General features: G+C 51.0%; 1 protein-coding gene across 3 annotated transcripts in view; it reads left to right on the top strand.

The window, feature by feature from the left end:
* WWC3 (WWC family member 3) overlaps positions 1 to 22,033 on the top strand; it is a 118,761-nt gene that overhangs the window by 83,685 nt on the left and 13,043 nt on the right. For all 3 annotated transcript variants that reach the window (XM_060087990.1, XM_060087991.1, XM_060087992.1), the window contains 10 exons: positions 3,244 to 3,486; positions 6,394 to 6,483; positions 7,275 to 7,840; positions 13,045 to 13,165; positions 14,041 to 14,115; positions 14,821 to 14,907; positions 15,992 to 16,184; positions 17,127 to 17,291; positions 17,716 to 17,867; positions 18,982 to 19,147. In XM_060087990.1, the coding sequence (XP_059943973.1) occupies positions 3,244 to 3,486; positions 6,394 to 6,483; positions 7,275 to 7,840; positions 13,045 to 13,165; positions 14,041 to 14,115; positions 14,821 to 14,907; positions 15,992 to 16,184; positions 17,127 to 17,291; positions 17,716 to 17,867; positions 18,982 to 19,147 (1,858 nt within the window). The remainder of the gene's footprint in view (positions 1 to 3,243; positions 3,487 to 6,393; positions 6,484 to 7,274; positions 7,841 to 13,044; positions 13,166 to 14,040; positions 14,116 to 14,820; positions 14,908 to 15,991; positions 16,185 to 17,126; positions 17,292 to 17,715; positions 17,868 to 18,981; positions 19,148 to 22,033) is intronic.

The raw sequence follows: 22,033 nt of genomic DNA, 5'->3' as shown, positions 1-22,033 counted from the left end.
TCATGACCTTGCTTTGTTTCTATGTATTTAATTTCCCTGAAAAGATATTTCAGAAGACAGCCTTTCTGGAAATGGTTTTTCCTGTATTACCCAGAATTGGAGCAATGGCGCTTGCAGGAGTGGGGTTCCAACCTGCACTACGCATCAGCTGTTGGGCGTGGGTGTAGAAGGGACATCGTGACTGTACATCTGTATGTGGTCTGACGTGGAAGGTCTGTTCCCTCCAGTAACCCTAGCACACGAAGGGTCCGCCTTGCAGGTGGCTTGTTTCCCGGCCAGCAGCACGGTAGACAGGGCTTATTGTTTTAAAGGTAAAGCCATCCCGTCTATTCCTTGGCAACTGTACTAGGAAGCGCTGAAGGAATCCTTTTAGAGCTTTCGGCTCCCAGTACAGACAGACAGACAGACACGTGCTTCTCTCAACCTGGCTGAGAGCATAACCCAAATGTCTGCCTCCGGAGTATGGATCTAGAGAAAGAAACTGCACTTTCCAATATATGCCAGTATCCTTCTAGATTCTTAGGTACCTCTGAGACGAGTATGCAGTCATTCACATTGTTGTAAAATTTAATTATTAAAAGAGCACTGTTCTAAGCACAGTGTGCTTGCCTAGTACTCAGCACAGCCCAAACAGCTTTTCCAGATGGGTTACATGAAGTCAGCTTCATCCAGGTTGTCTCTGCTGTAGAAGTCATCCCTCACCATGTGTCCTTACATATTTTTCTTGTGAGCTCTGGAAAGTTACAGTACACTGTTTATTTCTGGCCGCTGTACTATTTCTTTTATGCTCACAGTGGGCAGACCTCTTGAAATTTGCCCTTTGCTTCTCCTCCCTCTCATAATTCAGTTTTTTCTTTATTCTTTTTTCTGATAGTGGATATTACTTGAGATTTTCCTGGAAAGAATAGGAGTATCTAGGACTGGATCTCCAGCCACCCTCAGCAACTTGAATCCCTGTGAAATGGCAGCTAACCTGGAGCTGGCCAACTCATATGGAATCTTGATCTCCTTACATGTAAACTTCAGAAAACTCAAAAGGAGTGCTTTTAAAAATATGTCTGCTTGTAGTATGAGAATTATTAGTATATATTACCAGGTAATACTGCTAACTTTAGTTGTGCTCAGACAGGCTTTCCTGTGGATCAGATACATTGAAATGAAAAATTATGAGGACCCAGTGCGTTTGCTCATTGTACATCTCTTATATATTTATTCCTTACCTTTGACTTGGCTTGATCTACAGCAGAATGTTCCAGAAATTTCACTGGGTCTGATGTCTGATTTGGCGCTAATTTATGAGTCTGCTTGGAGTGTTTCCTTGGGCTTCAGTTACATGCCTGCCATAAATTTTAATTACACTAATTAGACAGAGGTGGATGCTTAAGCCCAGTTGGATTCCTAACCCTGTTCAGCTGCATCTGTCATTAGTTTTCAGTGACATGATTTGGCACCATTTTCCAACACATTTTCAGGAAATTAGTTTTAAGTTAGAAAAGAACTTGTCTAATAAAGCTACTGACATTCAGCTATTTTCTTTACCTTCTTGGGGAACTGGGCTTGAGTAAAATGTGTGCATTTAAACTATAACTTGTATATTCTTGTCTCTTCGTGACTGTGGGTTATCCGATTGGTTTGGTACTTGAAGAAGGAGTCTTGCCCTGTCCTACAGCCAGCCTGACTAGTCTTGTGCTTATGTCTAGTTCAGGAAGAGCGTGGATTGGTGCAGGGCTGGCCGACAGTCCTTAACACGTGTACCAGTATCTGCAGGAAGCACAGTGTTGAGAAGGATTCTGAAGTCTGGACCCAGCAGGAAGGATGCCAGCTTTGATTAGCGACATGTGCCCTGGGCACGGGACGGCGCAGTCTCAGAAGCACTCTTGCCATTCCTGTTTTAGTGAGGATAATCCCATCCGTGCCTGATGCAAGCCTCTAAGAGCTCCAAGGCCAATTAGCATCCTCCAGACCAGGCTGGGCTGCCTGAAAGCAGAGGGTGTCAAACAAGCATCAAAAACTCCTAGAGGGCTTGTCAAAACCCAGGTTGCCCAACCCCAATCCGCAGAGTGTGGCATTCAGCAGGTCTGGGGTGGGGCCCGAGGTTTGCATTTGTAACAAGCTCCTAGGTGATGCTGAGGCTGCCAGTCAGGGACCCCACTTTGAGAACCGCTGCCTTAGAGGCTAGAGGGCTATGTGCACCTGCCGCTTAGCTGTCCTCACAGCTCTCTGTCACCTCAGAGAAGTCTTTGGATTTTGGTTTTGGGCCCGTGTGCCAATCTCTGTCCTCCACAGCGCTGGGTTCTGGTCAGGTCTGGAGTTCCTTGTTTCTGCCCAGAAATAGCCCTCATCCTTAGCCACATGTAAACTTAAAGGGCTTAAAACATTCTACTCCTGCTATGAAAGGATGCTCTGAAAACACAAGTCGCATCTCTTTCACTTACTCTGCATTCAGCACCACCTCAGGACACCAGTCTGTCTGCCAGGCAGGCACGCGGACATTTAGGCACACAGGGAGTGACGAGAGCCATAGTTTTACACCTTGATGGTGGTGCCAGCACAGTGCAACTGACTGGTTTGTATCCGCCCAGATTACCCTGTACCACATCCACTCTCACCAGGGCTGGCTCCCATTCTTTCATATCCTTGCTGGCGTGTTTATTCTCCGTTTCATGCATTTAGCTTTTGTTGAGTATCTGCTCTCTGCCAGGCGTTTTGAACTTCATGCGTGGTCAAGGCCTCTGGCACGATACAGAATCCTGTGATGGGCGCATTTCTCTCCTGGGATTTTCTCAAGGCGGGCTCAGCAGTTAGGCACGGCAGAGAAGGCAGGAGGCCAGAAGCATCTCTCGTGTGTGCAGCACGGTGTTTAGCTACTGCAGAGGGAGGGGCACAGAGAGAAATGAGCCGGCTCCATCCCGCTCCAGAACGGGACACAGAGGAAACAGCACCGTGCACGTGGGCGAGTTGGGGTCTGCCAGCCTTTTGGTCAGTTCTTTGAAACAAAAATGATATGGTTACCGTCATCCTGAATCTCATAGGCTGGGGCATATGTCGCAAAGGACTTACACATCATTTTTGTTACACCTCATTTCCAGATCCTTTATTTTTGTCGTGTGAGGTTTTACTCAGTGCAATCATTCCCGTATTTATCGGACTGAGTTTCTAGAATCCGTGTGATGGTGCTGAGGATGTGTGAAGACAGTGCTTTTTCATCAAGTTCATGGATTTTTATGTGTCCCTGTCTTGCAGAGTCTCAAATATCCAGAGGCAGCTGGCCCAGTTTGAGAGCGAGTCCTGGCCGGGCATGGCCGAGGCCGACAGGGACCGGCTGCAGCTCATCAAGGAGAAGGAGGCCCTGCTTCAGGAACTGCAGCTCATCATCCAGCAGAGGCGGCCGGCGGAGGACGTGGCCCGGCTGGACGAGGAGCGGCGACGCCTGGAGGACGAGATCCAGCGCTCCCGGGCCACATCCATGCAGGGTGCCACGGAAAGGTGGGCTGGCTGGGCAGGCGGGGCTGGCTTCCAGCGGAGGAGCAGCTGGCAAAGCCGAAGCCTTATTACTCACGCAGCTACGGCCTGGCGGAAGGTGGAGGGAGCCTGCCATCCGCAGGGGGTGCCCAGGGCTCGGACGCTCCGGGTCCCTATTACAAGTGGGAGGTGGTCGAGAACCGGATGGAGTAGGGAAGACCGGGGAACCCACCACTTAGACCCCGCCCACTCCCGCTGCAGGTGCCAGGTGCCCCCGCCCCCTGTGTTTTCAGGACAGCGCCCAGGACAGGTGTCAGGTCTCCAGCCCACAGGGGGCCGGAGGCAGGTGGGGGTTGGCTCTGTGACCACGGAGGAACCTCGTTCCTGACGTCAGCAGCATCTCCGTTTCCGCAGTCTACCTCTTTTATCTCCGACTTTGATTTCTCGCCAGCAAAGCCTGCCCTTTTGGCAGCAGGAAGTCTCCGCTCTCTCGCGTGTCTGTTTCTGAACGTGCGTCTCTTCACTTGGTCTTGGGGCTCTTTCCCAGCGCGGGACACATGAAGCACATTTGTCCTCTGTTGCTCGGCCTTTCGTTGTGTGCCCCGTCTCCTGGTTTCCGTTTGCTTTGTGTGATCACAGATTGTTGTGTGATCACGGATTGTGTGGAAGGCTGGGTCTGCTTTCCACGTTGCACAGCTGTCAGAAGTTTGGGGATATTTGCTGAGCTTTGGAGGGCCCACCGCCCATTTGATAACATACTGGCTCCTTAAAATTCACTGTATTATGAGGATCATGAGCTGTATCTCTGTGAGCATTCTCTACCCAGAGTTTAATAGTCACCTGAATTATTTGGTCAGTACAGCTGCCCTCATAACGATTATTTCATCGAATGTTAGGGCTGTCCTCTGTTTTTGCTGGGGGTTGTCTCTGCTTGGATGTTCATTGTTAATTGATAGACAGGCCTGTGTTGTGTCCTTAGGGGCTAACGTCAGCGCTGGAGGGAAGCAGTGGTGATTGGAGAGTCCAGTGCATAGGAATGGGCGGAGAGCATGTTAGTTTGCCTGACGTGGGGGCGTGCCTTGTCACCTCGCTCAAAATAAACCCAGAGTTTATCGCTTCTGACTCTGCAACGGGACTATGAAATGGAAGTTTCATCTGTGCTCTTGTGCTTTTGTATTGTTTCAGCTTAACATCACCTTCCGTTCTCCCCATGCTGTTCTCTTGTGTATGTTTCAGGTCAGTGGGCCTGGGAGTTCTGGTTGGTTTTCTCTTAACGGGCGAGGATTCAGTCCCACGAACACCACATGTCCACCACATGTACCAGGACCCCACACCCATGTACCCTTGAGTGTTTCTGCCCTCACCACGTGGAAATCCAGAGTGCAGGAGTGCTGTGGTCCCAGGGCACAAATCCATGGAACCCCACGGAGCTGGTTTTACCCTGATGCCTGGGTTCAGGGCCTGGGTCACCCAAGCTCGTTCATCTGATGGGGTCTCTTGTGGAACCAGCCTGGGAGCTGCATCCTGGGGCGCAGGGCCCTCAGCTGGGACTGAATTGGCCCCAGGTGTCTCCTGAATCTGGCACTACACGGCCTTGGGCAAGGCGGGACGTGCACAGGTGCTAATAAGCACCTTTCCGGCCAGGTGATGGGGCCAAGTGCCCCATGAGTGTTCCCTCGGCGGTGACGTTCTGGGCCTAGCGGATGCGGGCCCGTTTCTCCCTGCCGCCTGGGGCCCAGAGGCGGAGGGCTTTCCCTGGGAACAGGCTGAGGGCGTTAGAAGAGACCCGGTCTGGGAGGAGGGAGCCAGGCAGAAAGGTATGGAGGTACGCATCTCAGGGCTGACGTGTGCCAGCTGTTTGGCCAGGCCCAGTCTTTGCCCGTCTTGGTTTCAGTGGCATCATTGTCAGATGGAAAGTTTGAGCAGGTTAGTGAGAGTTACTGGGGATTGGCGGGATGTAAGGTTTTTCCTCTTTCAAAGGAAGAGCAGTTGTTTTGTAGGGTGCCTGCTTGGCCATGTGTTAAACTGCCGTCATTTTGATTTGTAAACGAGAACTGTTTTGTTCTAGAAGCAAACATTCATTTGTACATTCACTTAATAACTTTTTCGAGTGCCTATCCATGTCGGGCTCTATTCTAGGCAGTGGGCTTAGCGCTGTGGGAAAAAATTTCATTTTAGAAAATAATAAAGTTGAAAAAAGTGGGAAGAAGACTACCTCCAACACTGTGGCAGTTGTTTTTTTATTTTATTTGTGTTTAATCTTTTAATTCTGTAGATTTTAGAATTGCACGTAGTTTTGCCTGGAAGGGGACTTAGCATGAGGGAATCTGATTTGTTCCAAGGAGTTCCAGTAGATTACTGCATGCTGTGCATTTGTATCCATATTCTAGTCTAGTCTCCCATCCATCTGTTCATCCACCCACACCCATCCTCCCACACACCTCAACCACTCATCCGTATGCCCATCTGCCTGTCTGCTATCTGTCCATCCAATCCACCTGTTCACCTATCTGTCTGCCTGTCCCTCCTCCCACCCCTGCATCCATCAGTCCATCCAGCCATCCACCCATTGATTTATCCATCCGTCTTTCCACCCATCCATCCACGCATGCATCCATCCATCCATCCACGCATCCATTCATCCATCCATCCATCCATCCACCCACCCATGCATTCCTCCGCCTATCCACCCATGTGCTGAACTTCTACAGTGTATCAGGCACTGTTCAGGCGGCCAGTGGTACATTTTTAAGCAAGACAAAAACAGTAGAACAGTCTGTTATCTTGGTGTTTATGACCTTGGATGTGCTTTTTTAGAATTTAGTCATTGACACCTCAATCGGTTTGGGGGAATTTACAGTTGAATTTCTTGTTAGGAAAATATACTTGGCATCTTTGAAATCCACCAGTGGACTCTTTTCGTACCTACAGGATTCTACTTCAGGAAAAAAGAAACTGTCTCCTGATGCAGCTGGAAGAAGCTACCCGTCTAACGTCCTATCTCCAGTCCCAGTTACAAAGGTGGGTAACTTGATTATCATGTTATAACATAGTGGCCGTGAACTTCACGATTCATTTAGCCTGACTTTCTCTCCCAGAACTTAGAACCTGCAGTGGTTGTAAACACTGGACAGGAAAGTGTGGATACACGATATTTTTAAGAGGAGCTGCTCACATATGATCCAAGGAATATGAGAACCAGATGTGACTTCAGAATAATGAATCATTTATCGAAGGATTTTGTAACTCCCAGCCTCAGGAGTGTATAAGTCCATCTACATAGATGCACACGTACACTTTTAATTATTTTTTTTAAGATACTCATTTTAGTTAGGCATGAATATCTTTAAAATCCGATTTGGATGCTCAGTAAGAGCTCCAGGTTTCAAGCACTTACCGTATCGGGAAGTGTAGTGTTAAGGGCTTTCTGCGTATTGTTTTCTCAGTTCTCCCCTCACAGTGCCTTGAGGCAGGAACCGCTCTCATCCCAGCGCCGGGTGAGAAGGTGGGAGGCTCGGAAAGGGCAAAGCCCTTGACCAAATCAAATGCGTTCAGCTAGTCTTGAGTGTGAGCTGGAACTTGAACTCGAGCAAGAGCCCTTGACGTTAACTACTGCTCTCGACTGACATTCAAAGACACAAAGGAAATATTTACGAAGGGGCGGGGGTGGGGGTGGGTGTCTTAAAAGGCTCAGAGGTGTTGAAGAGGCGCCGGTGTGAGGTTTGCTCCTCGTGGAGCAGACCGGAGGCTCGGCTCGCGGTGGGGACGGGCAGGCTCCAGCCGCGGGCTCCAGGCTGCTCTTCTCGTTTCAGCCTGTCCGCCAGCACCCTGACCGTCTCCTCGGGGAGCAGCCGCGGCTCCCTGGCCTCCAGCCGGGGCTCGCTGGCCTCCAGCCGGGGCTCCCTGAGCTCCGTCAGCTTCACCGACATCTACGGCCTCCCGCAGTACGAGAAGCCCGACGCCGAGGGCGGCCCGCTCCTGCGCTTCGACCTCGTCCCCTTCGACTCCCTGGGCCGGGACGCCCCCTTGGCGGACGCCCCGGGCCCCGCTGGCCCCCACAAACAGAGGCGCTCCCTGGACACGCCGCAGTCCCTGGCGTCCCTGTCCTCGCGCTCCTCGCTGTCCTCGCTGTCCCCGCCCAGCTCGCCCTTGGACACGCCCTTCCTCCCGGCCTCGCGAGACTCACCCCTGGCCCAGCTCGGGGACGCCTTCGAGGTGGCGGGCCTGGGCGCCCTGGACAGGCTGCGCGCTCAGGCCTCCGCCGTGGGGGACGAAGACCCTCCGGGCGCGACGTCCCTGCCGCCGCACGGGTGCCCCGGGGACGGGGAAGGACCTCGCGAGCGAGGACCCCAAGCGGCTGCCGCTCCCACGGCTGCAAGTACGTACTGATGGGTCCGGTGGGTGCCCCGGGACCGGGGAGGAAAGGTCTCGAGTTCAGGGAGGAAGCCGTGCATCCGCATGGAAGCCAGCTGGCTCTGCTGTGGCCTAGTGAGCCCTCAGCTTAGGACCCTCCAGGGCAAGAGGAGGCCCGCCCGCACGCACGCACGCACGCCCGCCCTCCCGCTCCCTTGCTCGTTCCGCGTGCTTTTGCCCTGGGTCCTTGAAATGTCATGGAAAGTAGTCTTTCCCAGCCATTTGGTTTGTTTTCAGAATATACTTAATTGTCGAAAATGAGACAGTTCCTCCGCATTCGGAGGCTGCTAAAGAAGTACTCGGGCCTTAACGAACTCTCCAGGGCGTGTGCCCACATGCAACGTTCTGTGTGTGTGCCCGCCTCAGACCAGCACTGGCACTGCTGTCTGGCTGTGGCCCGGCAGAAATCTCCACTAACGTTGGCCCTGTGACTTCATCTCTTCATCCTTTGTCCTTGTACTTTGTTTTTTTTCATTTATTTTTGGCTGCGTTGGGCCTTTGTTGCTGCGAGCGGTTTTTCCTCTAGTTGCGGCGAGCAGGGGCTACTCTTCATTGCGGTGCGTGGGCTTCTCATTGCGGTGCCTTCTCTTCTTGCAGAGCATGGGCTCTAGGTGCGCGGGCTTCAGTAGTTGTGGCACGCGGGCTCAGTAGTTGTGGCTCGCGGGCTCTAGAGCGCAGGCTCAGTAGTTGTGGGGCACGGGCTCAGTTGCTCCGCGGCATGTGGGATCTTCCCGGACCAGGGCTCGAACCCGTATCCCCTGAATTGGCAGGCAGATTCTTAACTACTGTGCCACCAGGGAAGCCCTGTCCTTGTACTTTTCAAGGACATAATTCTATCAGGGAGGGGGGGGGAAATATCAGTCCTTTCTACCGAATCGATTTCTCTGCTGCTCTTTAAATCCAGAAACATGTATCCATGAGAATTTCATCCGTCCAGTTGGTGTTAATTCAGCTTCTGCTTGGTGCCAGCGTCTGTCAGCTTGTAGCCCACATGGAAAACCAGACTGCTGTTCTGGGGAGTATTCTGGCTGATGGCTGGTGCACAAAGCAGAGTCTGGGCTTCACCCTCCTTATCTTCACCCCGAGTGCTTTTGTGAGCCAACCTCTAGCGACTTTAACTTCCTTAATTTTTAGAGAAGATCAGAACAGCCCTCTCATTCCTGAAGTTCAGCCCACTTCATTTTTATTTGCACAGCAAAACTGTTTTTAGATATTCCATTTAGGCGAACACTAGATAATTTGTATAGCATAGTGGATCTCAACCAGGGGTGTTTTTGACCCCTGGAGATACTTGGCAGACATTTTCAGTTGTCACACTTTGAGGCTGGTGGGCTGCTACTGGCATCTAGTAGGTGGAGACCAGGGGCAATGCTCAACATCCTACAGTGCACAGCATGGTCCCCATCTTGGCTGGAATGATCCAGCCAAGATGTCAAGAGTGCCGAGGCTGAGAAACCCTGGTCATGTACTGTTAAGCAGTCAGCAGCAAAAGGTGGAAATAAAACGTGAATCCAAAACCAGGGTGATGTAGCAGAAATGGCTTCGAACTAGCAGCTTATACCCAGATTCTGTTCCCTGCCCTGTTGACTCACTAGCTGTGCGACCTTGAGCGCAACCTTAGATGGAGCTGAGTCTCAGCTTCTGTGCCCTTGAATGAGGTGATCTTTATGGGCTCTTCTATTCACCACCATTCTGTTACCTGTCGGGGTTTTTTATGTATACCCACGCGGGTTATTATATATATGTAAGATAATAGTCTCTTGTAGCATTTATGTGTTTAACCAGAGATCCATTACGTTCTGCGGCAGCCCCGGGCCTTTTTGGCATCTCTATTATTTTGGTGTCTCCCCCCCTGCGTTTGCAAACACACCTTTCATATCCCCAGATACGTCATTTCTGTAATTCACATGTACAGGGGAACTTTATTCGCTTTGTTCTTTGTTGTAATCACAGGTTCAGTGCTCCATGTTTATTCAAAAAAGAAAATACAGAATAAGGACTGAATCGTGCATCTGTTGTTGCTTGAGCTTCCTCTTCTCAGTGTCCACACCGTCCCCCACCCGTACCAACTTTTCTTTAAAGGCTGAGATACAAGAGTGTTTGTCTACTTATGCAGAAAATCCATACAAGGTCCAGCACCGCTTTTGGTCCAGGGGAAACACTGGGTGGGAAGGAGAAGAGCTGACTTAATTTCTGATCCTGATTTCTTTATTTTTCTTTTCTGCTTTGTGGTGGATATTATAATGCTTCAAGCTTAGACTCGTAGGTCTTTACTTATGGTGTGGTCAGATACTGCCACCTGGTGGTGCGTTCATATATGACACTCTGGGTAGAATACAAACTAGAGGTACTTGACTTAGTGAATGGGTCTTGGTAGGTGCTCTCGCAGGGCTGGGTTGGGTGAGCAGCTTCAGGCATGGACACAGGGTGACTCCTTGCCTCCCTTGATGCTTATGAAGCCTAGAGTCATCGCAGCTTCATAAAGTTGGCGAGGATCTCAGTACTCGTTACAATAACCCCACCCCTCATTTATGACGCCCGAGGTCACGTATTTCCCTCCACTCTCCAGTCTAAGAACAGTACAGTCTAAGTTTGACTCAAGGAAGCTTTAGCGAGAAAAATTTTAGTAACATAAAATTCAGAGTTGCCCATTGTGTTTTAAATCAACCTGAGGGCACAGAAGGTGGGGCAGGGGAGTGGGGAAATAAACTGTCATCTTTAACCGTTTTTACATGTTTACTACAATTTTATCTTCCCCACATTTTGAAACTCAAATGTGTCATGATTTTGAAATCGTTCCTATTTTCATTCCCCACTGGTATTTGCTAATATAAGTCCGTAAGTACTTTGACCTTGTTCATCTGTTTATTGATGTTTTTTATTACATTCATACCGTTTAAAATTGTTGGCTTAAATTCTGCAGTTTTTTCACTTTGTGCTTTTTTTTTTTATCTCTTTTCTCATGCGGCTCGACAGAAACGTTCACTGTAAGTGACCTTGGACTTCTCCTTCGCCTTGCTGGTCAGGCTGTGCCACATCTTTGTGCAGTGAATCAATGTATTTAGGATGCTCGGGGTGTGGTCAGGAAGGGCATAGCTCATGGCTGTGCTTTAATGTAGCTCAACAGTTGCTCTTTTTGTTATTGTCGTTTGAACGGTATTCATCCTGGCTCTGAAAGTTGTGTAAGAACTTTTCTAAGAGCTTGACGTATTTTTTCCTTCTTGCATTTTTTTCCCAGACTTCAGCGCTTTCATTATTTTAATATGCCAGCTGGCAGCTTTGCCCACGATGTGATTTTCCTTATACTTTCTTCCCTTTTGTCAAGCAGTGTTGCTGTCCTTAAGTCTCAGTGTCTGTTTGTCTGTGTTTCATGATGGAAAGATCAGAGGTTTATAAAATGAATGTGTGGAAGCTTGTTTATTCCATACCTCACTGGCGTTGCTCCCCACTTTCCGTCTCGTTGCCTTGAAGCCCAAGAGCAGACGGTTGCGGTGTGTACTGTGGGGTGTGCCGTGTGCTGTTTCTCACCCAGGGCAAGTGCTGACCGTACCTCCTTCTGTCAACTCCTGCATCCAGTTGCTCCGTGAATGTGCTAAGCCCAGGATCACTGACGATTGTTTCCCCCATTTCCTTTCTCTCTTCATCCACTTTCACTGCAATGAGAGAGAAATTTTGTCAGTCACACCATCGGGTTGCCTGGAAGTTAACTGGATCATTGTGTGGTGTTACTTCCTTAAAGGCATGTAAGGCCGAGTGTCAGGGCTGGGAATGGAAGTAGTGAGTCGTTGTGTTTGCTGGGGTTCCATGCAGCAGACTGAGCAGTTCTATCTGCAGTTTAGAGCTGGAGGCTCTGGGTCCTTCCATGGGGCCGGGGTGACAAGCAGAGCTGGACTTGGGAGTCGCCGTCTACGATCTGAGAGTCGGTGCCTCCGGCCACCCCAGCATGGAGCCAGCTTCTGCCCCTGGCCGAGGTGGGGCCGGTGGCCCCCACGCTGGGCGCTGCAGACCTTTCAGAGATCGATCGACTTTTGTCTGCAGTTAACATCGTGAGACCAAAGGCCACAGCCCTGTCTGTTTTGTACCCCAGTGAATATATTTGGGTTTAATTGTGCTGTGAATAATAAATTGGTTGAACAGAGAGATGGTCATTGGTGGACTCGCTATTTCCCTCAACTCAGGGGTACACAGGTGTCTAGATTTTCAATTTCTAGAGCTTAGATGGCCGGAGAACATAGGAAGAAAAGAGGTACCTGCATTATTAATAAGAGGCGTTGTGATGCCAGAGTGAGGCTCAGTTTGGGGCTTTACGGTTTAAGCCTGTGTTCTGACTGTGTGTGCCTCTCTCAGAAGCGTTGAGGTTCCTGTGTCCGTCGTCACATTTAGCAGCGGGAGACGGCATGCCTGTTTCTGTTGCTTTTGTTAAAAGAAACTTGTTGCTGTGAGGAAAGGAGTTGATGAAATGGTAAAAGGGACAATGTCAGTGGTTGTCTTTGGCTCTTGGTTGAAACAGATACGAGACAAAAATTAGCTGCCCAGTGATGGTCCTTTCTAATCCCAGGAGACAGTTCTGGAAGCCAGTCTGGCCCCAGGGCTGCTGAGGACGCTGCAGTTAGAGCGGCAGAGGGGTCACGGAGACATCGGCAAAGGCCGAGTCTGGGTGCATCTGTGTCCTCTGACTTGAAAGTCACTCCATTTTGTTGGGGGTTATTTGATGATTTTTTAAAACTCTGTTTTCTGATTATAAAGCAGTGTAGCCTGTGTTCCTTGTATAAAGTATGGAGAATACCAAGCAGCGTCAAGGAGGAAACACCCCCCTCCTGCTTCTCGGAGAGCGCGCTGCCATCCGCGTGCAGGCGAAATCTCTCTCCAGGTCTTCCCGTGTGACACTCTCTCAAAGGGCCACGCCAAGGGCTTTCCCGCCACCTTCTGACCTGTGCACTCATTAAGGAGGTGAAGGGAGATTGATGATCATTTAAAGAGCTTTTAAAGAAGTAGCCAGAAGCCTGTTTCTTCCATTTTCCAATATAAGAAAAGACTCGAGCAGAGTGCATGTAAACACACATCTGCACACGTGCTGGCCTGTCTCTGCCACTTCGTGCCTTTGTCTCTGCTCTGCCCTGGGCTCCCGCGCTGTCGCCTCCTGAGCCCGGCCGTGTCTCTCGTCTGCAGCAGCGACCCCCCGAGAAGACAGCGCCCAGAGGCTGGAGCGGAGAGCGCGCTGCGTGTCCACCTGCCTGTCCGATTACTCGCTGGCCAGCGACAGCGGCGTGTTTGAACCTCCCACCAAAAGGTTAGAAGCTGACCTTCTCCCCTGCCTGGGCTGACTTCTCAGAAGGCACCCCTACCGAGACCTGTCTGGCTTGACACCCTGTGTGTCTCCGGGGTGCAGCTCTTCTGGCTTCTCCCCATGTGGGAGGGGCCCTGAGCATCCCCACGGACCCCCTCTGGTCCCAGGTGGCATCTGGGGACTGGCCTGGCTTCGGGCATCTAGGATGAGTGCTTTCTCTCCGGCCCCGGGGGTTGGAAGGCATGAGCCCAGTAGAGCCGGAAAAGGAGAACCAGTGTGCGAGGGAGACCTGCTTTTCTAGAAAGGACGTTCACTAGAAATGGATGTACCCCCCATCCCCTTTCCTTAGCTGGAGGAATTACTTTGCAGGGACAAAACCCCTTGTGGGCTTTATTTTGTTTGAGGCCTTTAATGTCATTTTTTCAGCTCAGATATCTGTATACATTTCACTTATCGCCAACTTTTTTTTTTTTTTTTTGGCTGCGCTGCTCAGCTTGTGGGATCTTAGTTCCCTGACCAGGGATCGCACCCGCGCCCCCTGCGGTGGAAGCGCGGAGTCTTAACCACTGGACCACCAGGGAAGTCCCCCCTGCAAAGCTTTTAAGAGTATATGTTTTTGAACTTTGTTGTGAATATCACATGTGGTTTTGAGAGGTATTTTCTCAAAAAGGCCACTTCGTCAGCAGGTACCCTGGGAGGTGACGTCATGGATCCTGGGGACCTGCCGTGCCCTGTCAGTCACTTAAAGCATTTATTTATGTCACAACTTAATAAAGCCCTTCTCAGTAAGAAGCACCCCTAGTGTGAGAGCGCTTCTGCCGAGCCCGAGGTAACCAGGCCCCCTCGGAGTAACGCGGTGCCTTTCCAACTGTGTTCAGGAGCGAGGATGCTGACGAGCCTGCGCGTGGAGACGCTTGCGGTAACGAGGGCCCCCAGATCCATGTTGGATTTTTGTGAGTACAGAAGACTCCTTCCCTGTTGCTCGTAAAGACGATATGTAGATTGGGGCCCGCCCGGCGACTCACGCCTCCACACACAGGCCAGGAGGGATGGAGGGACCCGCGTGATCCGGGTGCTGCTCCCTGGCCTGGGTACCCCCGGGCCCATCTCAGCGGTCTCAGGTGAAGGGACAGCGGTGGCGGGAAGGAGAGATGGGCAAGAGCGGCTCCACTGCCGTCCTCCAACACCAAGTCACAGCCGGGGACACTCACCCCGTGGGCACAGTCAGGCCCTCAGGAAAGTTCCCGCCGGAGCTGGGGTAGCCAGGTGCTGTGCAACACTAAGCGTTTTGGTTTCTAGCTACAGTGTCTAGAAAGGCAGTAACCAGCAGTGTTCAGACGAACAAGGGCAGGATGTTCACATCCCAGCAGCTTTCTTTTGCTCACTCTTGTCATCCCAGCGTTTCTCGGCACTCGTGACATTCAGGCTGGGTCATTCTTGGTTGGGGGCCGTCCTGTGCCCCCTGGGGTGTTGAGCAGCAGCCCTGGCCTCCACCCACTACATGCAGTAGCCCCCCTCCACTCAGTGTGACAGTAAGAAAAGCCTCTAGACTTTGCACAGGTCCCCTGGGGGTGAGGTGAGGACCACTGCAGTAGTTCAAGCAGGATTTCTGCACCGTGGGGCGTTTGCAGTCTGTGAACGTGCATTTTCTTTTCTAGGCACGACAGTGCCAGCGAGTGTCTCCTCGTGAACGTGCTCCAACTGAAGAACTTTGCCGGGCTGGTGGTGAAGGAAGACTGCAAAATGTAAGGTCCCGCGCCGGGGGCGGCGTGTCCTCCCCCCGGGCCCTCCTCCACACGGCACCACTGGCCGACCTGCTGCACGTGGCAGTTTGGGGAGGGAAAAGACTGTCGTGGAACCTGAATTTAGAATAAAACGCCAGGGAATGTCTGTCTGAAATCTAAAGGATTGTAAGTTTTAAGAAGAGGCTGGTTTATTATTTGAGGCAGGTGGAGTTACTGGAGCCAGGCTGGTTATGTGCCGTGGCCATGCTCACAAAGTGCCGGGTGCCCAGCATCGGCAGCGTTGGGGCTGAAAACGTCCATCCTGGTCACAAGACTGGTGGCGACACAGCCACACTCGGCTCTTGCGATCTGATGAGGTGCCTGAAGAGCCCTCAGGCTGGGCTCAGGCATCCTTGTCCGAGCAGGGAGAAGGAGATCTGAGTTGTCCCCAGTGGGGAGATGGGTGCCTGATGGGGGTGTGAGGTCCCACTCACCCTGGCGGGTGAACCCACCTGTGATGGGTGTTCAGGCCCGACGGTGCCCTCCCCTTCCGTGAATCGTCTTTGTAAACTGGCCTCCCGAAGGCCTTAGAAGCAGCCTGGTTTTCAGCAGCTGAGGGTTCGCCCTGATCCTGTACTTTACTCCACTGATGCTGGAGCTTCTCCTGGGTGCTGGTTCCCTGCTGCGGGCAGACAGGGCCGGGAGCCCAGCACGGCGGGTGCCTGGGTGGGCGAGCAGTCTGAGAGGCAAGGCAGGCAGAGCTTGGAGAGGGAGCCGAGGGGCCGTGGAGAGATCAGTGCAGATGTTTTCCCACAAAGGTGGTAAAAGCAGAACCTCCATTTGAGTCCCCCTGAAGTCCTAACCACTGACTTGGAAGTCTTCTCTTTGTGATTGGGTTTTTCCCCCTGATCGCCAGGGGCACGTAAGTTCTTTGGGCTTACTCTTAGTGGAGAAAAGGATCTTTTCCAAAAGACATTAAAATTCTGCACATGGGCAGTGGAAAAGGGCGGCGTCTGTGCACACGTATGTGATCCATGCGTGTCACGTGCAGATGTGTCAGTAAGCGCTGCCTCCGTCTGCTTTTTCCTTCCTTTCTTGGTTCCAGACACATCCGCGTCTATTTGCCCCCGCTTGACTCCGGCACGCCAAACACTTACTGCTCTAAGGCTCTGGAATTGCAAGCCCCCCTGATATTTAATGAAGTTTTCAGAATCCCTGTGCATTCAAGCATGGTGACGTTGAAGTCCCTTCAGTTATACGTGTGCTCAGTGAATCCGCAGCTACAGGAAGAACTGCTGGTACGGCGCCCTCCTCACCCTCTCCCCCTCCCTCCCCTCCTGCCTGTGTCCTGATGTCAAGTGATCTCCGTAGCTGGGAGGACAGAAAGGGATGGTAAAACCCCTTATCTTGTCAAGTGTTCTGTAATTTAAATATATTATCTCAGCTAATTCTTGCAAAACTCCTACGCAGCGGCTTCTGCATTATCCCTGTCTTGCGTCACGGGAACTAATAAAAGTCGGGTTGAGACATTTGGTAGATAGAAGTCTAGGATGGTCAGTTAAATTTGAATTTCAAATAAACTATGGATGCCTTTTAGTGTAAGTATGTCCCATGTAATATCTGGGACATACTTCTATTTTAAAAAAATCTGTTTATTTGAAATTGCAGTTCACCCAGATGCCCTCTATTTTATCTGGCAACCCTATAACTGGGCAGGTCAGCAGTCCGTCTTCACCCCGGCCAGCCAGTGCAGGGCCAGGGCTTGGAAGCCAGGGTGCTTTCTTCCCAAGGTTGGAATTGTCCCCCTTGGTCCCACCCCTTCAGTGGCAGAATTAGAGATTGGAGAGTTCCACCAATCCTATCCCTCTCTTTTTTTTTGGGGGGGTTATTTATTTATTTATATTATTTTACACCAGTCCTCTCTTCTTTCAAAAATTCCTGCTAGAATCAGCGGCTCTTTGAGTGGCAGATCCTGAGCCTGACCCACCATTCCATGTCGTCCATTCTCTGCCCCTGTTCCCCTTCTAGCACTTTCTGATTGGGCTGAACAAGCAAGCGAGGAGCCACCCCCGTTACGATCCTTTTCGATGACTTTCATTTTACTGCAGTCGTTTGAATAGCAGTGACACATTGTATGGCCTTTCTGCTTAAGATTAAAGAGTGACTTTGATGCCCGTTGGTTGTTAAGGTGCAGTCATTCAGGGCCTGTTCTGCTTTTTTTTTTTTTAAACACCACACAGGGCATTGCTCAGATTAACTTGGCTGATTACGATGGTTCGAGCGAGATGCAGCTGCGCTGGTACTCGGTGCAGGTGTTCACCGGCCCCGAGCCCCCCCGGCGGGAGGACGAGCGTCTGGGACACAGCGACTTCCGGGACCCTGCGCCCACCACGTGTGGAAAGACAGTAGGTGGCCTGGCTTTGAGACGGGCTTTTCCTGGGGACATTGTTTCTAAGAAACGCGTGTAGACTTAGTCTTAGAACACAGTGGCGACGAAGAAGCAGGGTTTCAAGGGAAGTAATAAAAACGGACTATAGTGATGTATGTGGCCGTTCATGGTAATATTCTTTAATGCAACTTGTTCATGATGATGAGTGATGCGTTGGTTGCTTAAAATTTGAGTCCTCAGAGCCACATGGAAAGGCCAAGTTACTGTCTTGCTGCCAGCCCGGGGGGTGAGCTGCTTCCCGCTGGAGAGCAGCCGGGGATGGCCACCAGCCCGGCAGCAGGGATGCTCCCCATGGGCCGTGCAGGCGCCCGCTTTCTGCTTTGCCGCCCACACGCCGCTGGCCTCGGCTGCTTCTTAGCAGCGTCCCTTTGGTCCTGTAGGACGCGGTGACAGTGCTGCTGGCGAGAACCACGGCCCAGCTGCAGGCGGTGGAGAGAGAGCTGGCCGAGGAGCGGGTGAAGCTGGAGTACACGGAGGAGGAGGTCGTGGAGATGGAGCGCAGGGCGGAGCAGGCCGAGGCTGTGTCCGAGAGGTGAGCGCGGCCAGCAGCCCCTCGGGCGAGAGGCCGCCGGGGTGTTCATCAGACGCCACGCTGCGTAGAATGTGTGCGGCGGCTCTTCGGTACCTTTGCCCAGAAGTCGGGATCCTTATGGGGGATCGTATGCCAGTCTGCACGAGGGCAGTACACTGACCTCAGCTCTACGTGTAGTCTTTTCACCTTTCCTTCTGTTCCCCGAATTTCTCTTAAAGGGGGGAACTGTTGAGGGACTCCCTCTGCCCAGATTGAATACAATAGGGCCCTTTAAGTTTTGTTTTTTTCTTTATTAACTGCTTTATTGGGATATAATCTCCCTACCATACAGTTCACCCATTAAGTGGACGATTCGGTGGTTTTTAGTACAGGCACAGAGCTGTGCCCCCAACATCACACTCAAGTTGAGGGCGTTTTCGTTGTGCAAAAAGGAAACCCCATACCATTAACAGTGCGCCCAGTCCTCCCAGCCCCTGGCAACTGCCCCTCTGCGTGCCATCTCCAGGGATTTGCCTGTCCTGGGCCTCTCTTGTAAATGGAATCATGCGATGCCCCTTTACGTCTTCCCCGGAGCAGCCCGTGGGTGAACGCTTGACTCGGGGCAGACGTGTCTGCAGTAGAGGAATAGCTCAGATGGGCAGGCGCCGCGAGTGAATCGCTCCCCGGCGGGTCCTTTCCGGCAGCACTTTCATGTTGCTTTGCTTCCACGGTTTTCCATAAAGAGCATCATGTTTCCAAAGCTTGCTACTTCTTCCTAATAGCTTTCTGTGGATTTATTTTCAAGAGGAGTTTATTTCCGAAAGGGAAAGTGCACGGAGGGTGTGTGTTCAGGGATGGGCAGGAGGCTGGGAGGGCTCGGGGAGAGGGGCTTCCGGGATGCTGGCATCTTCAGGGGCTGCAATTGGGCGATACAGACAGACAGACCCTCTTAATGAAAGGCCTTGTGGCTCAGTCTTCCCTACGAGACAGAACTGCCTTTCATTTTATGAGAAAAGCAACCGTCTTCAGTTACTGGAAGCAAACATTGGGCGGCTCTGCTGCTGTGCCCTGAGTGCAGCAGTAAGGTCAGTGCCCTGATGAACGTTTTGGGGGCTTTTGCCACACCCGCCTTCAGGAGTTGGCAAGCCGACTCGGTGGACAGTGGCTGTAGCAGCTGCGCCCAGACCAGCCCCCCGCACCCAGAGCCCTGCTACGTTGGTGTCACTTCCATCCACGGACACACGTTTGCCGGCCAGGCAGAGCCTTACAGCCCCAAGAAACTTCAGCCCCCACCTCTGAAGGTAAGCAGGAGAGGACAAAGGGTTTCGCGGAGCCCCTGCTGTTTTGCCTCACGGCACCAGGCGCTGCCCTGGAAGGACGGGCTGTGTGCCCTACGCGAGGGAATTGAAGTGAGGGGCCTCAGATCTGTAAACAGCAGGTACCATGGAAACGTCTGTCTAACTTGAAATTAAAAGGAAAGGACAACTAAACGGGGTGGATTTTTACTCCTTCATGTGCCATCTTCAGGGCCGCGTGTGGCTCAGGATGTTTTGTGGGTCCCTAACGTTTTGGACGCTTGTCATTTTTCTCCGTTTGTGCCATTAAGAGCAGTGAAGCATCCTTTTGGCCCTTCTGTTCACCCGACCCTAGTTGTGCCCATCACGGGGTCTCCACTGGGGAAATCTTTCAGGTTTGCGGTGACAAATGTCTAAGGAGCCCAGTGGGGTTGGGAGACACTATCAGTGCTCGATTGCAACTTTGTTTCCCAACTGTTAACTCATCACAACGTCTACCACCACAGCCCCTGATCTCAGCCCAAAACACAGGTCCTGAGAGAAGTGAGAGCCGCCCGCTGGCAGCCTCCCGCACTGCAGCCCATGCAGTGCCTCGGGCGGAGAGGTTCTGGGCGCGGCTGCCGGTCATGGCCATTATTCCTCTTTCTAAGACTTTGACAAGCGTTGGCCCACGTCAGGGGCAGTAGCTGTGGGAGGCTAGCTTGGTGTGTCCTTCTCCCTCAACTTTTAATTTTGAAGCACTTCAGATCTACAGAGAAGTTGCTAGAATAGTACAACGCATACTCGTATCCCATTCACCTAGACTCCCCAGTTGTTAGTTCTTCACCACATTTGCATTCTCTCTTTCCATGTGCATGTGGTAGCTGCCACGCATTGCAGATGCAACAGCAAAGAAACAAATGGAAGGTCCTGCCCTGTGGGCAACAGACAGGGTAAACCAGTAAAATACAGCAGTGTTTGAGATAGTCGAAGGGGCTACTGAAGAATCAGATGGTAGGGAAGCAGGGTTTGTGTATTTAGAAAGATTTACCATTTTAGAAAGGGTTACATTTAGAAATGTAAATGGGTATCTACAAACATCAGGACTGTAAAATGGTGCAGCGGCTATAGAAAACAGTATGGAGTTTCCTCAAAAAATTAAAACTAGGGACTTCCCTGGTGGTGCAGTGGTTAAGAATCCACCTACCAATGCAGGGGACACGGGTTTAAGCCCTGGTCTGGGAAGATCCCACATGCCGCGGAGCAACTAAGCCCATGAGCCACGCGGCCCGCACGCCCATGCTTGGCAACAAAAACAAACCACGGCGATGAGAAGCCCGCACATTGCAACGAAGAGTAGCCCCTGCTTGTCGCAACTAGAGAAAGCCTGTGCGCAGCGCCTGTGCGCAGCAGTACAGACCCAACGTAGCCAAAAATAAATAACTCTATTTTTTAAAAAAATTAAAAATAGAATCACCATATGATCCAGCAATTCCACTTCTGGATGTACATCCAAAAGAGCTGAAAGCAGGTCTCCAAGAGATACTTGCACATCCACGTTCATAGCAGCATTATTCACAGTAGCCAAGAGGTGGAAGCAGCCCATGTGTCCATCGACAGCTGAATGGATAAGGAAAAAGTGGTATATATGTATATGGAATATTAGCCTTAAAAAGGAAGGAAGTCATGTCACAGGCTACAACATGGATGAAGCTTGAAGACATTGTGCTAAGTGAAATAAGCCAGTCACAAAAGAATGAATCCTATACGATTCCACTTATATGAGATTCCTAAAGTAATTAAATTCATAGAGACAGAAAGTAGAATGGTGGTTACCAGGGGCTAGAGATGGGGAAATGGGGAGTTGTTGAATGGGGATAGAGTTCAGTTTGGGAAGGTGAAAAAATTCTAGAGATCTCTTCCACAACAATGTAAGTATATTTAATACTACTGAACTGCACAATGAAAAATGGTTACAATGGTAAATTTTACTTATTTATTTATTGTTGGCTGTGTTGGGTCTTCGTTGCTGCGTGCGGGCTTTCTTTAGTTGCGGAGAGCAGGGGCTCCTCTTCGTTGTGATGTGCAGGCTTCTCATTGTGGTGGCTTCTCTTATTGTGGACTGTGGGCTCTAGGCGCGCAGGCTTCAGTAGTTGTGGCGCACAGGCTTAGTTGCTCCGCGGCATGTGGGATCTTCCCGGACCAGGGCTCAAACCCGTGTCCCCTGCATTGGCGGGTGGATTCTTAACCACTGCGCCACCAGGGAAGTCCACGATGGTTAATTTTATGTATTTTTTTTATAATAGAAATGAAAGGTCATAGAAGTCTCACTGAGAAGGCAGTTTTTGAGCGAAGTCCTTAAGGAAGGAGTCTGGGAGCCTTGTGTGGGGCTGGGGATGGGCATTCAGGTGCAGGGAGCTGCAAGTGCACGTGGGGTCGGGGTAAGGAGGCATCAGAGCTGAGGACAGAGGGAGTCAAGGGGCCACATCATACAGGGCCTACTCAGGACTCTTGCTTTTTCTCTGAGAGCATTGGAAAACTGGTGGATAGTTTTGAACCCAGGGGTGATGTGATCTGACTCACTTTTTAAACATTTTCCTAGAATAATTTATTGACATGAAAATCTCATAAAATGAACCCTTTCAAAGTGAACATTTCAGTGACTTTGAATACATTTACAATGTTGTGCAACCACCACTCCTCTCTGGTACCAAGACGTTTCTTTCACCCCAAAGTAAAACCCCATAACCATTAGTATTCACTCTCCCTTATCTCTCCCCGACCCCTGGCAACCACCAATCTGCTTTGTTTCTATGGATTTGCCAATTCTGGATGTTTTGTGTAAATGGAATCATCCAGGGTTTAAAAGATCAGACTCTAGGGGATCGTAGCCAAGATGACAGAGTAAGGAAG

This window comes from Mesoplodon densirostris, chromosome X, assembly GCF_025265405.1.
Source record: "Mesoplodon densirostris isolate mMesDen1 chromosome X, mMesDen1 primary haplotype, whole genome shotgun sequence".
Taxonomy (NCBI): Eukaryota; Metazoa; Chordata; class Mammalia; order Artiodactyla; family Ziphiidae; genus Mesoplodon; species Mesoplodon densirostris.
This window is presented reverse-complemented; position numbering and strand designations above follow the sequence as displayed.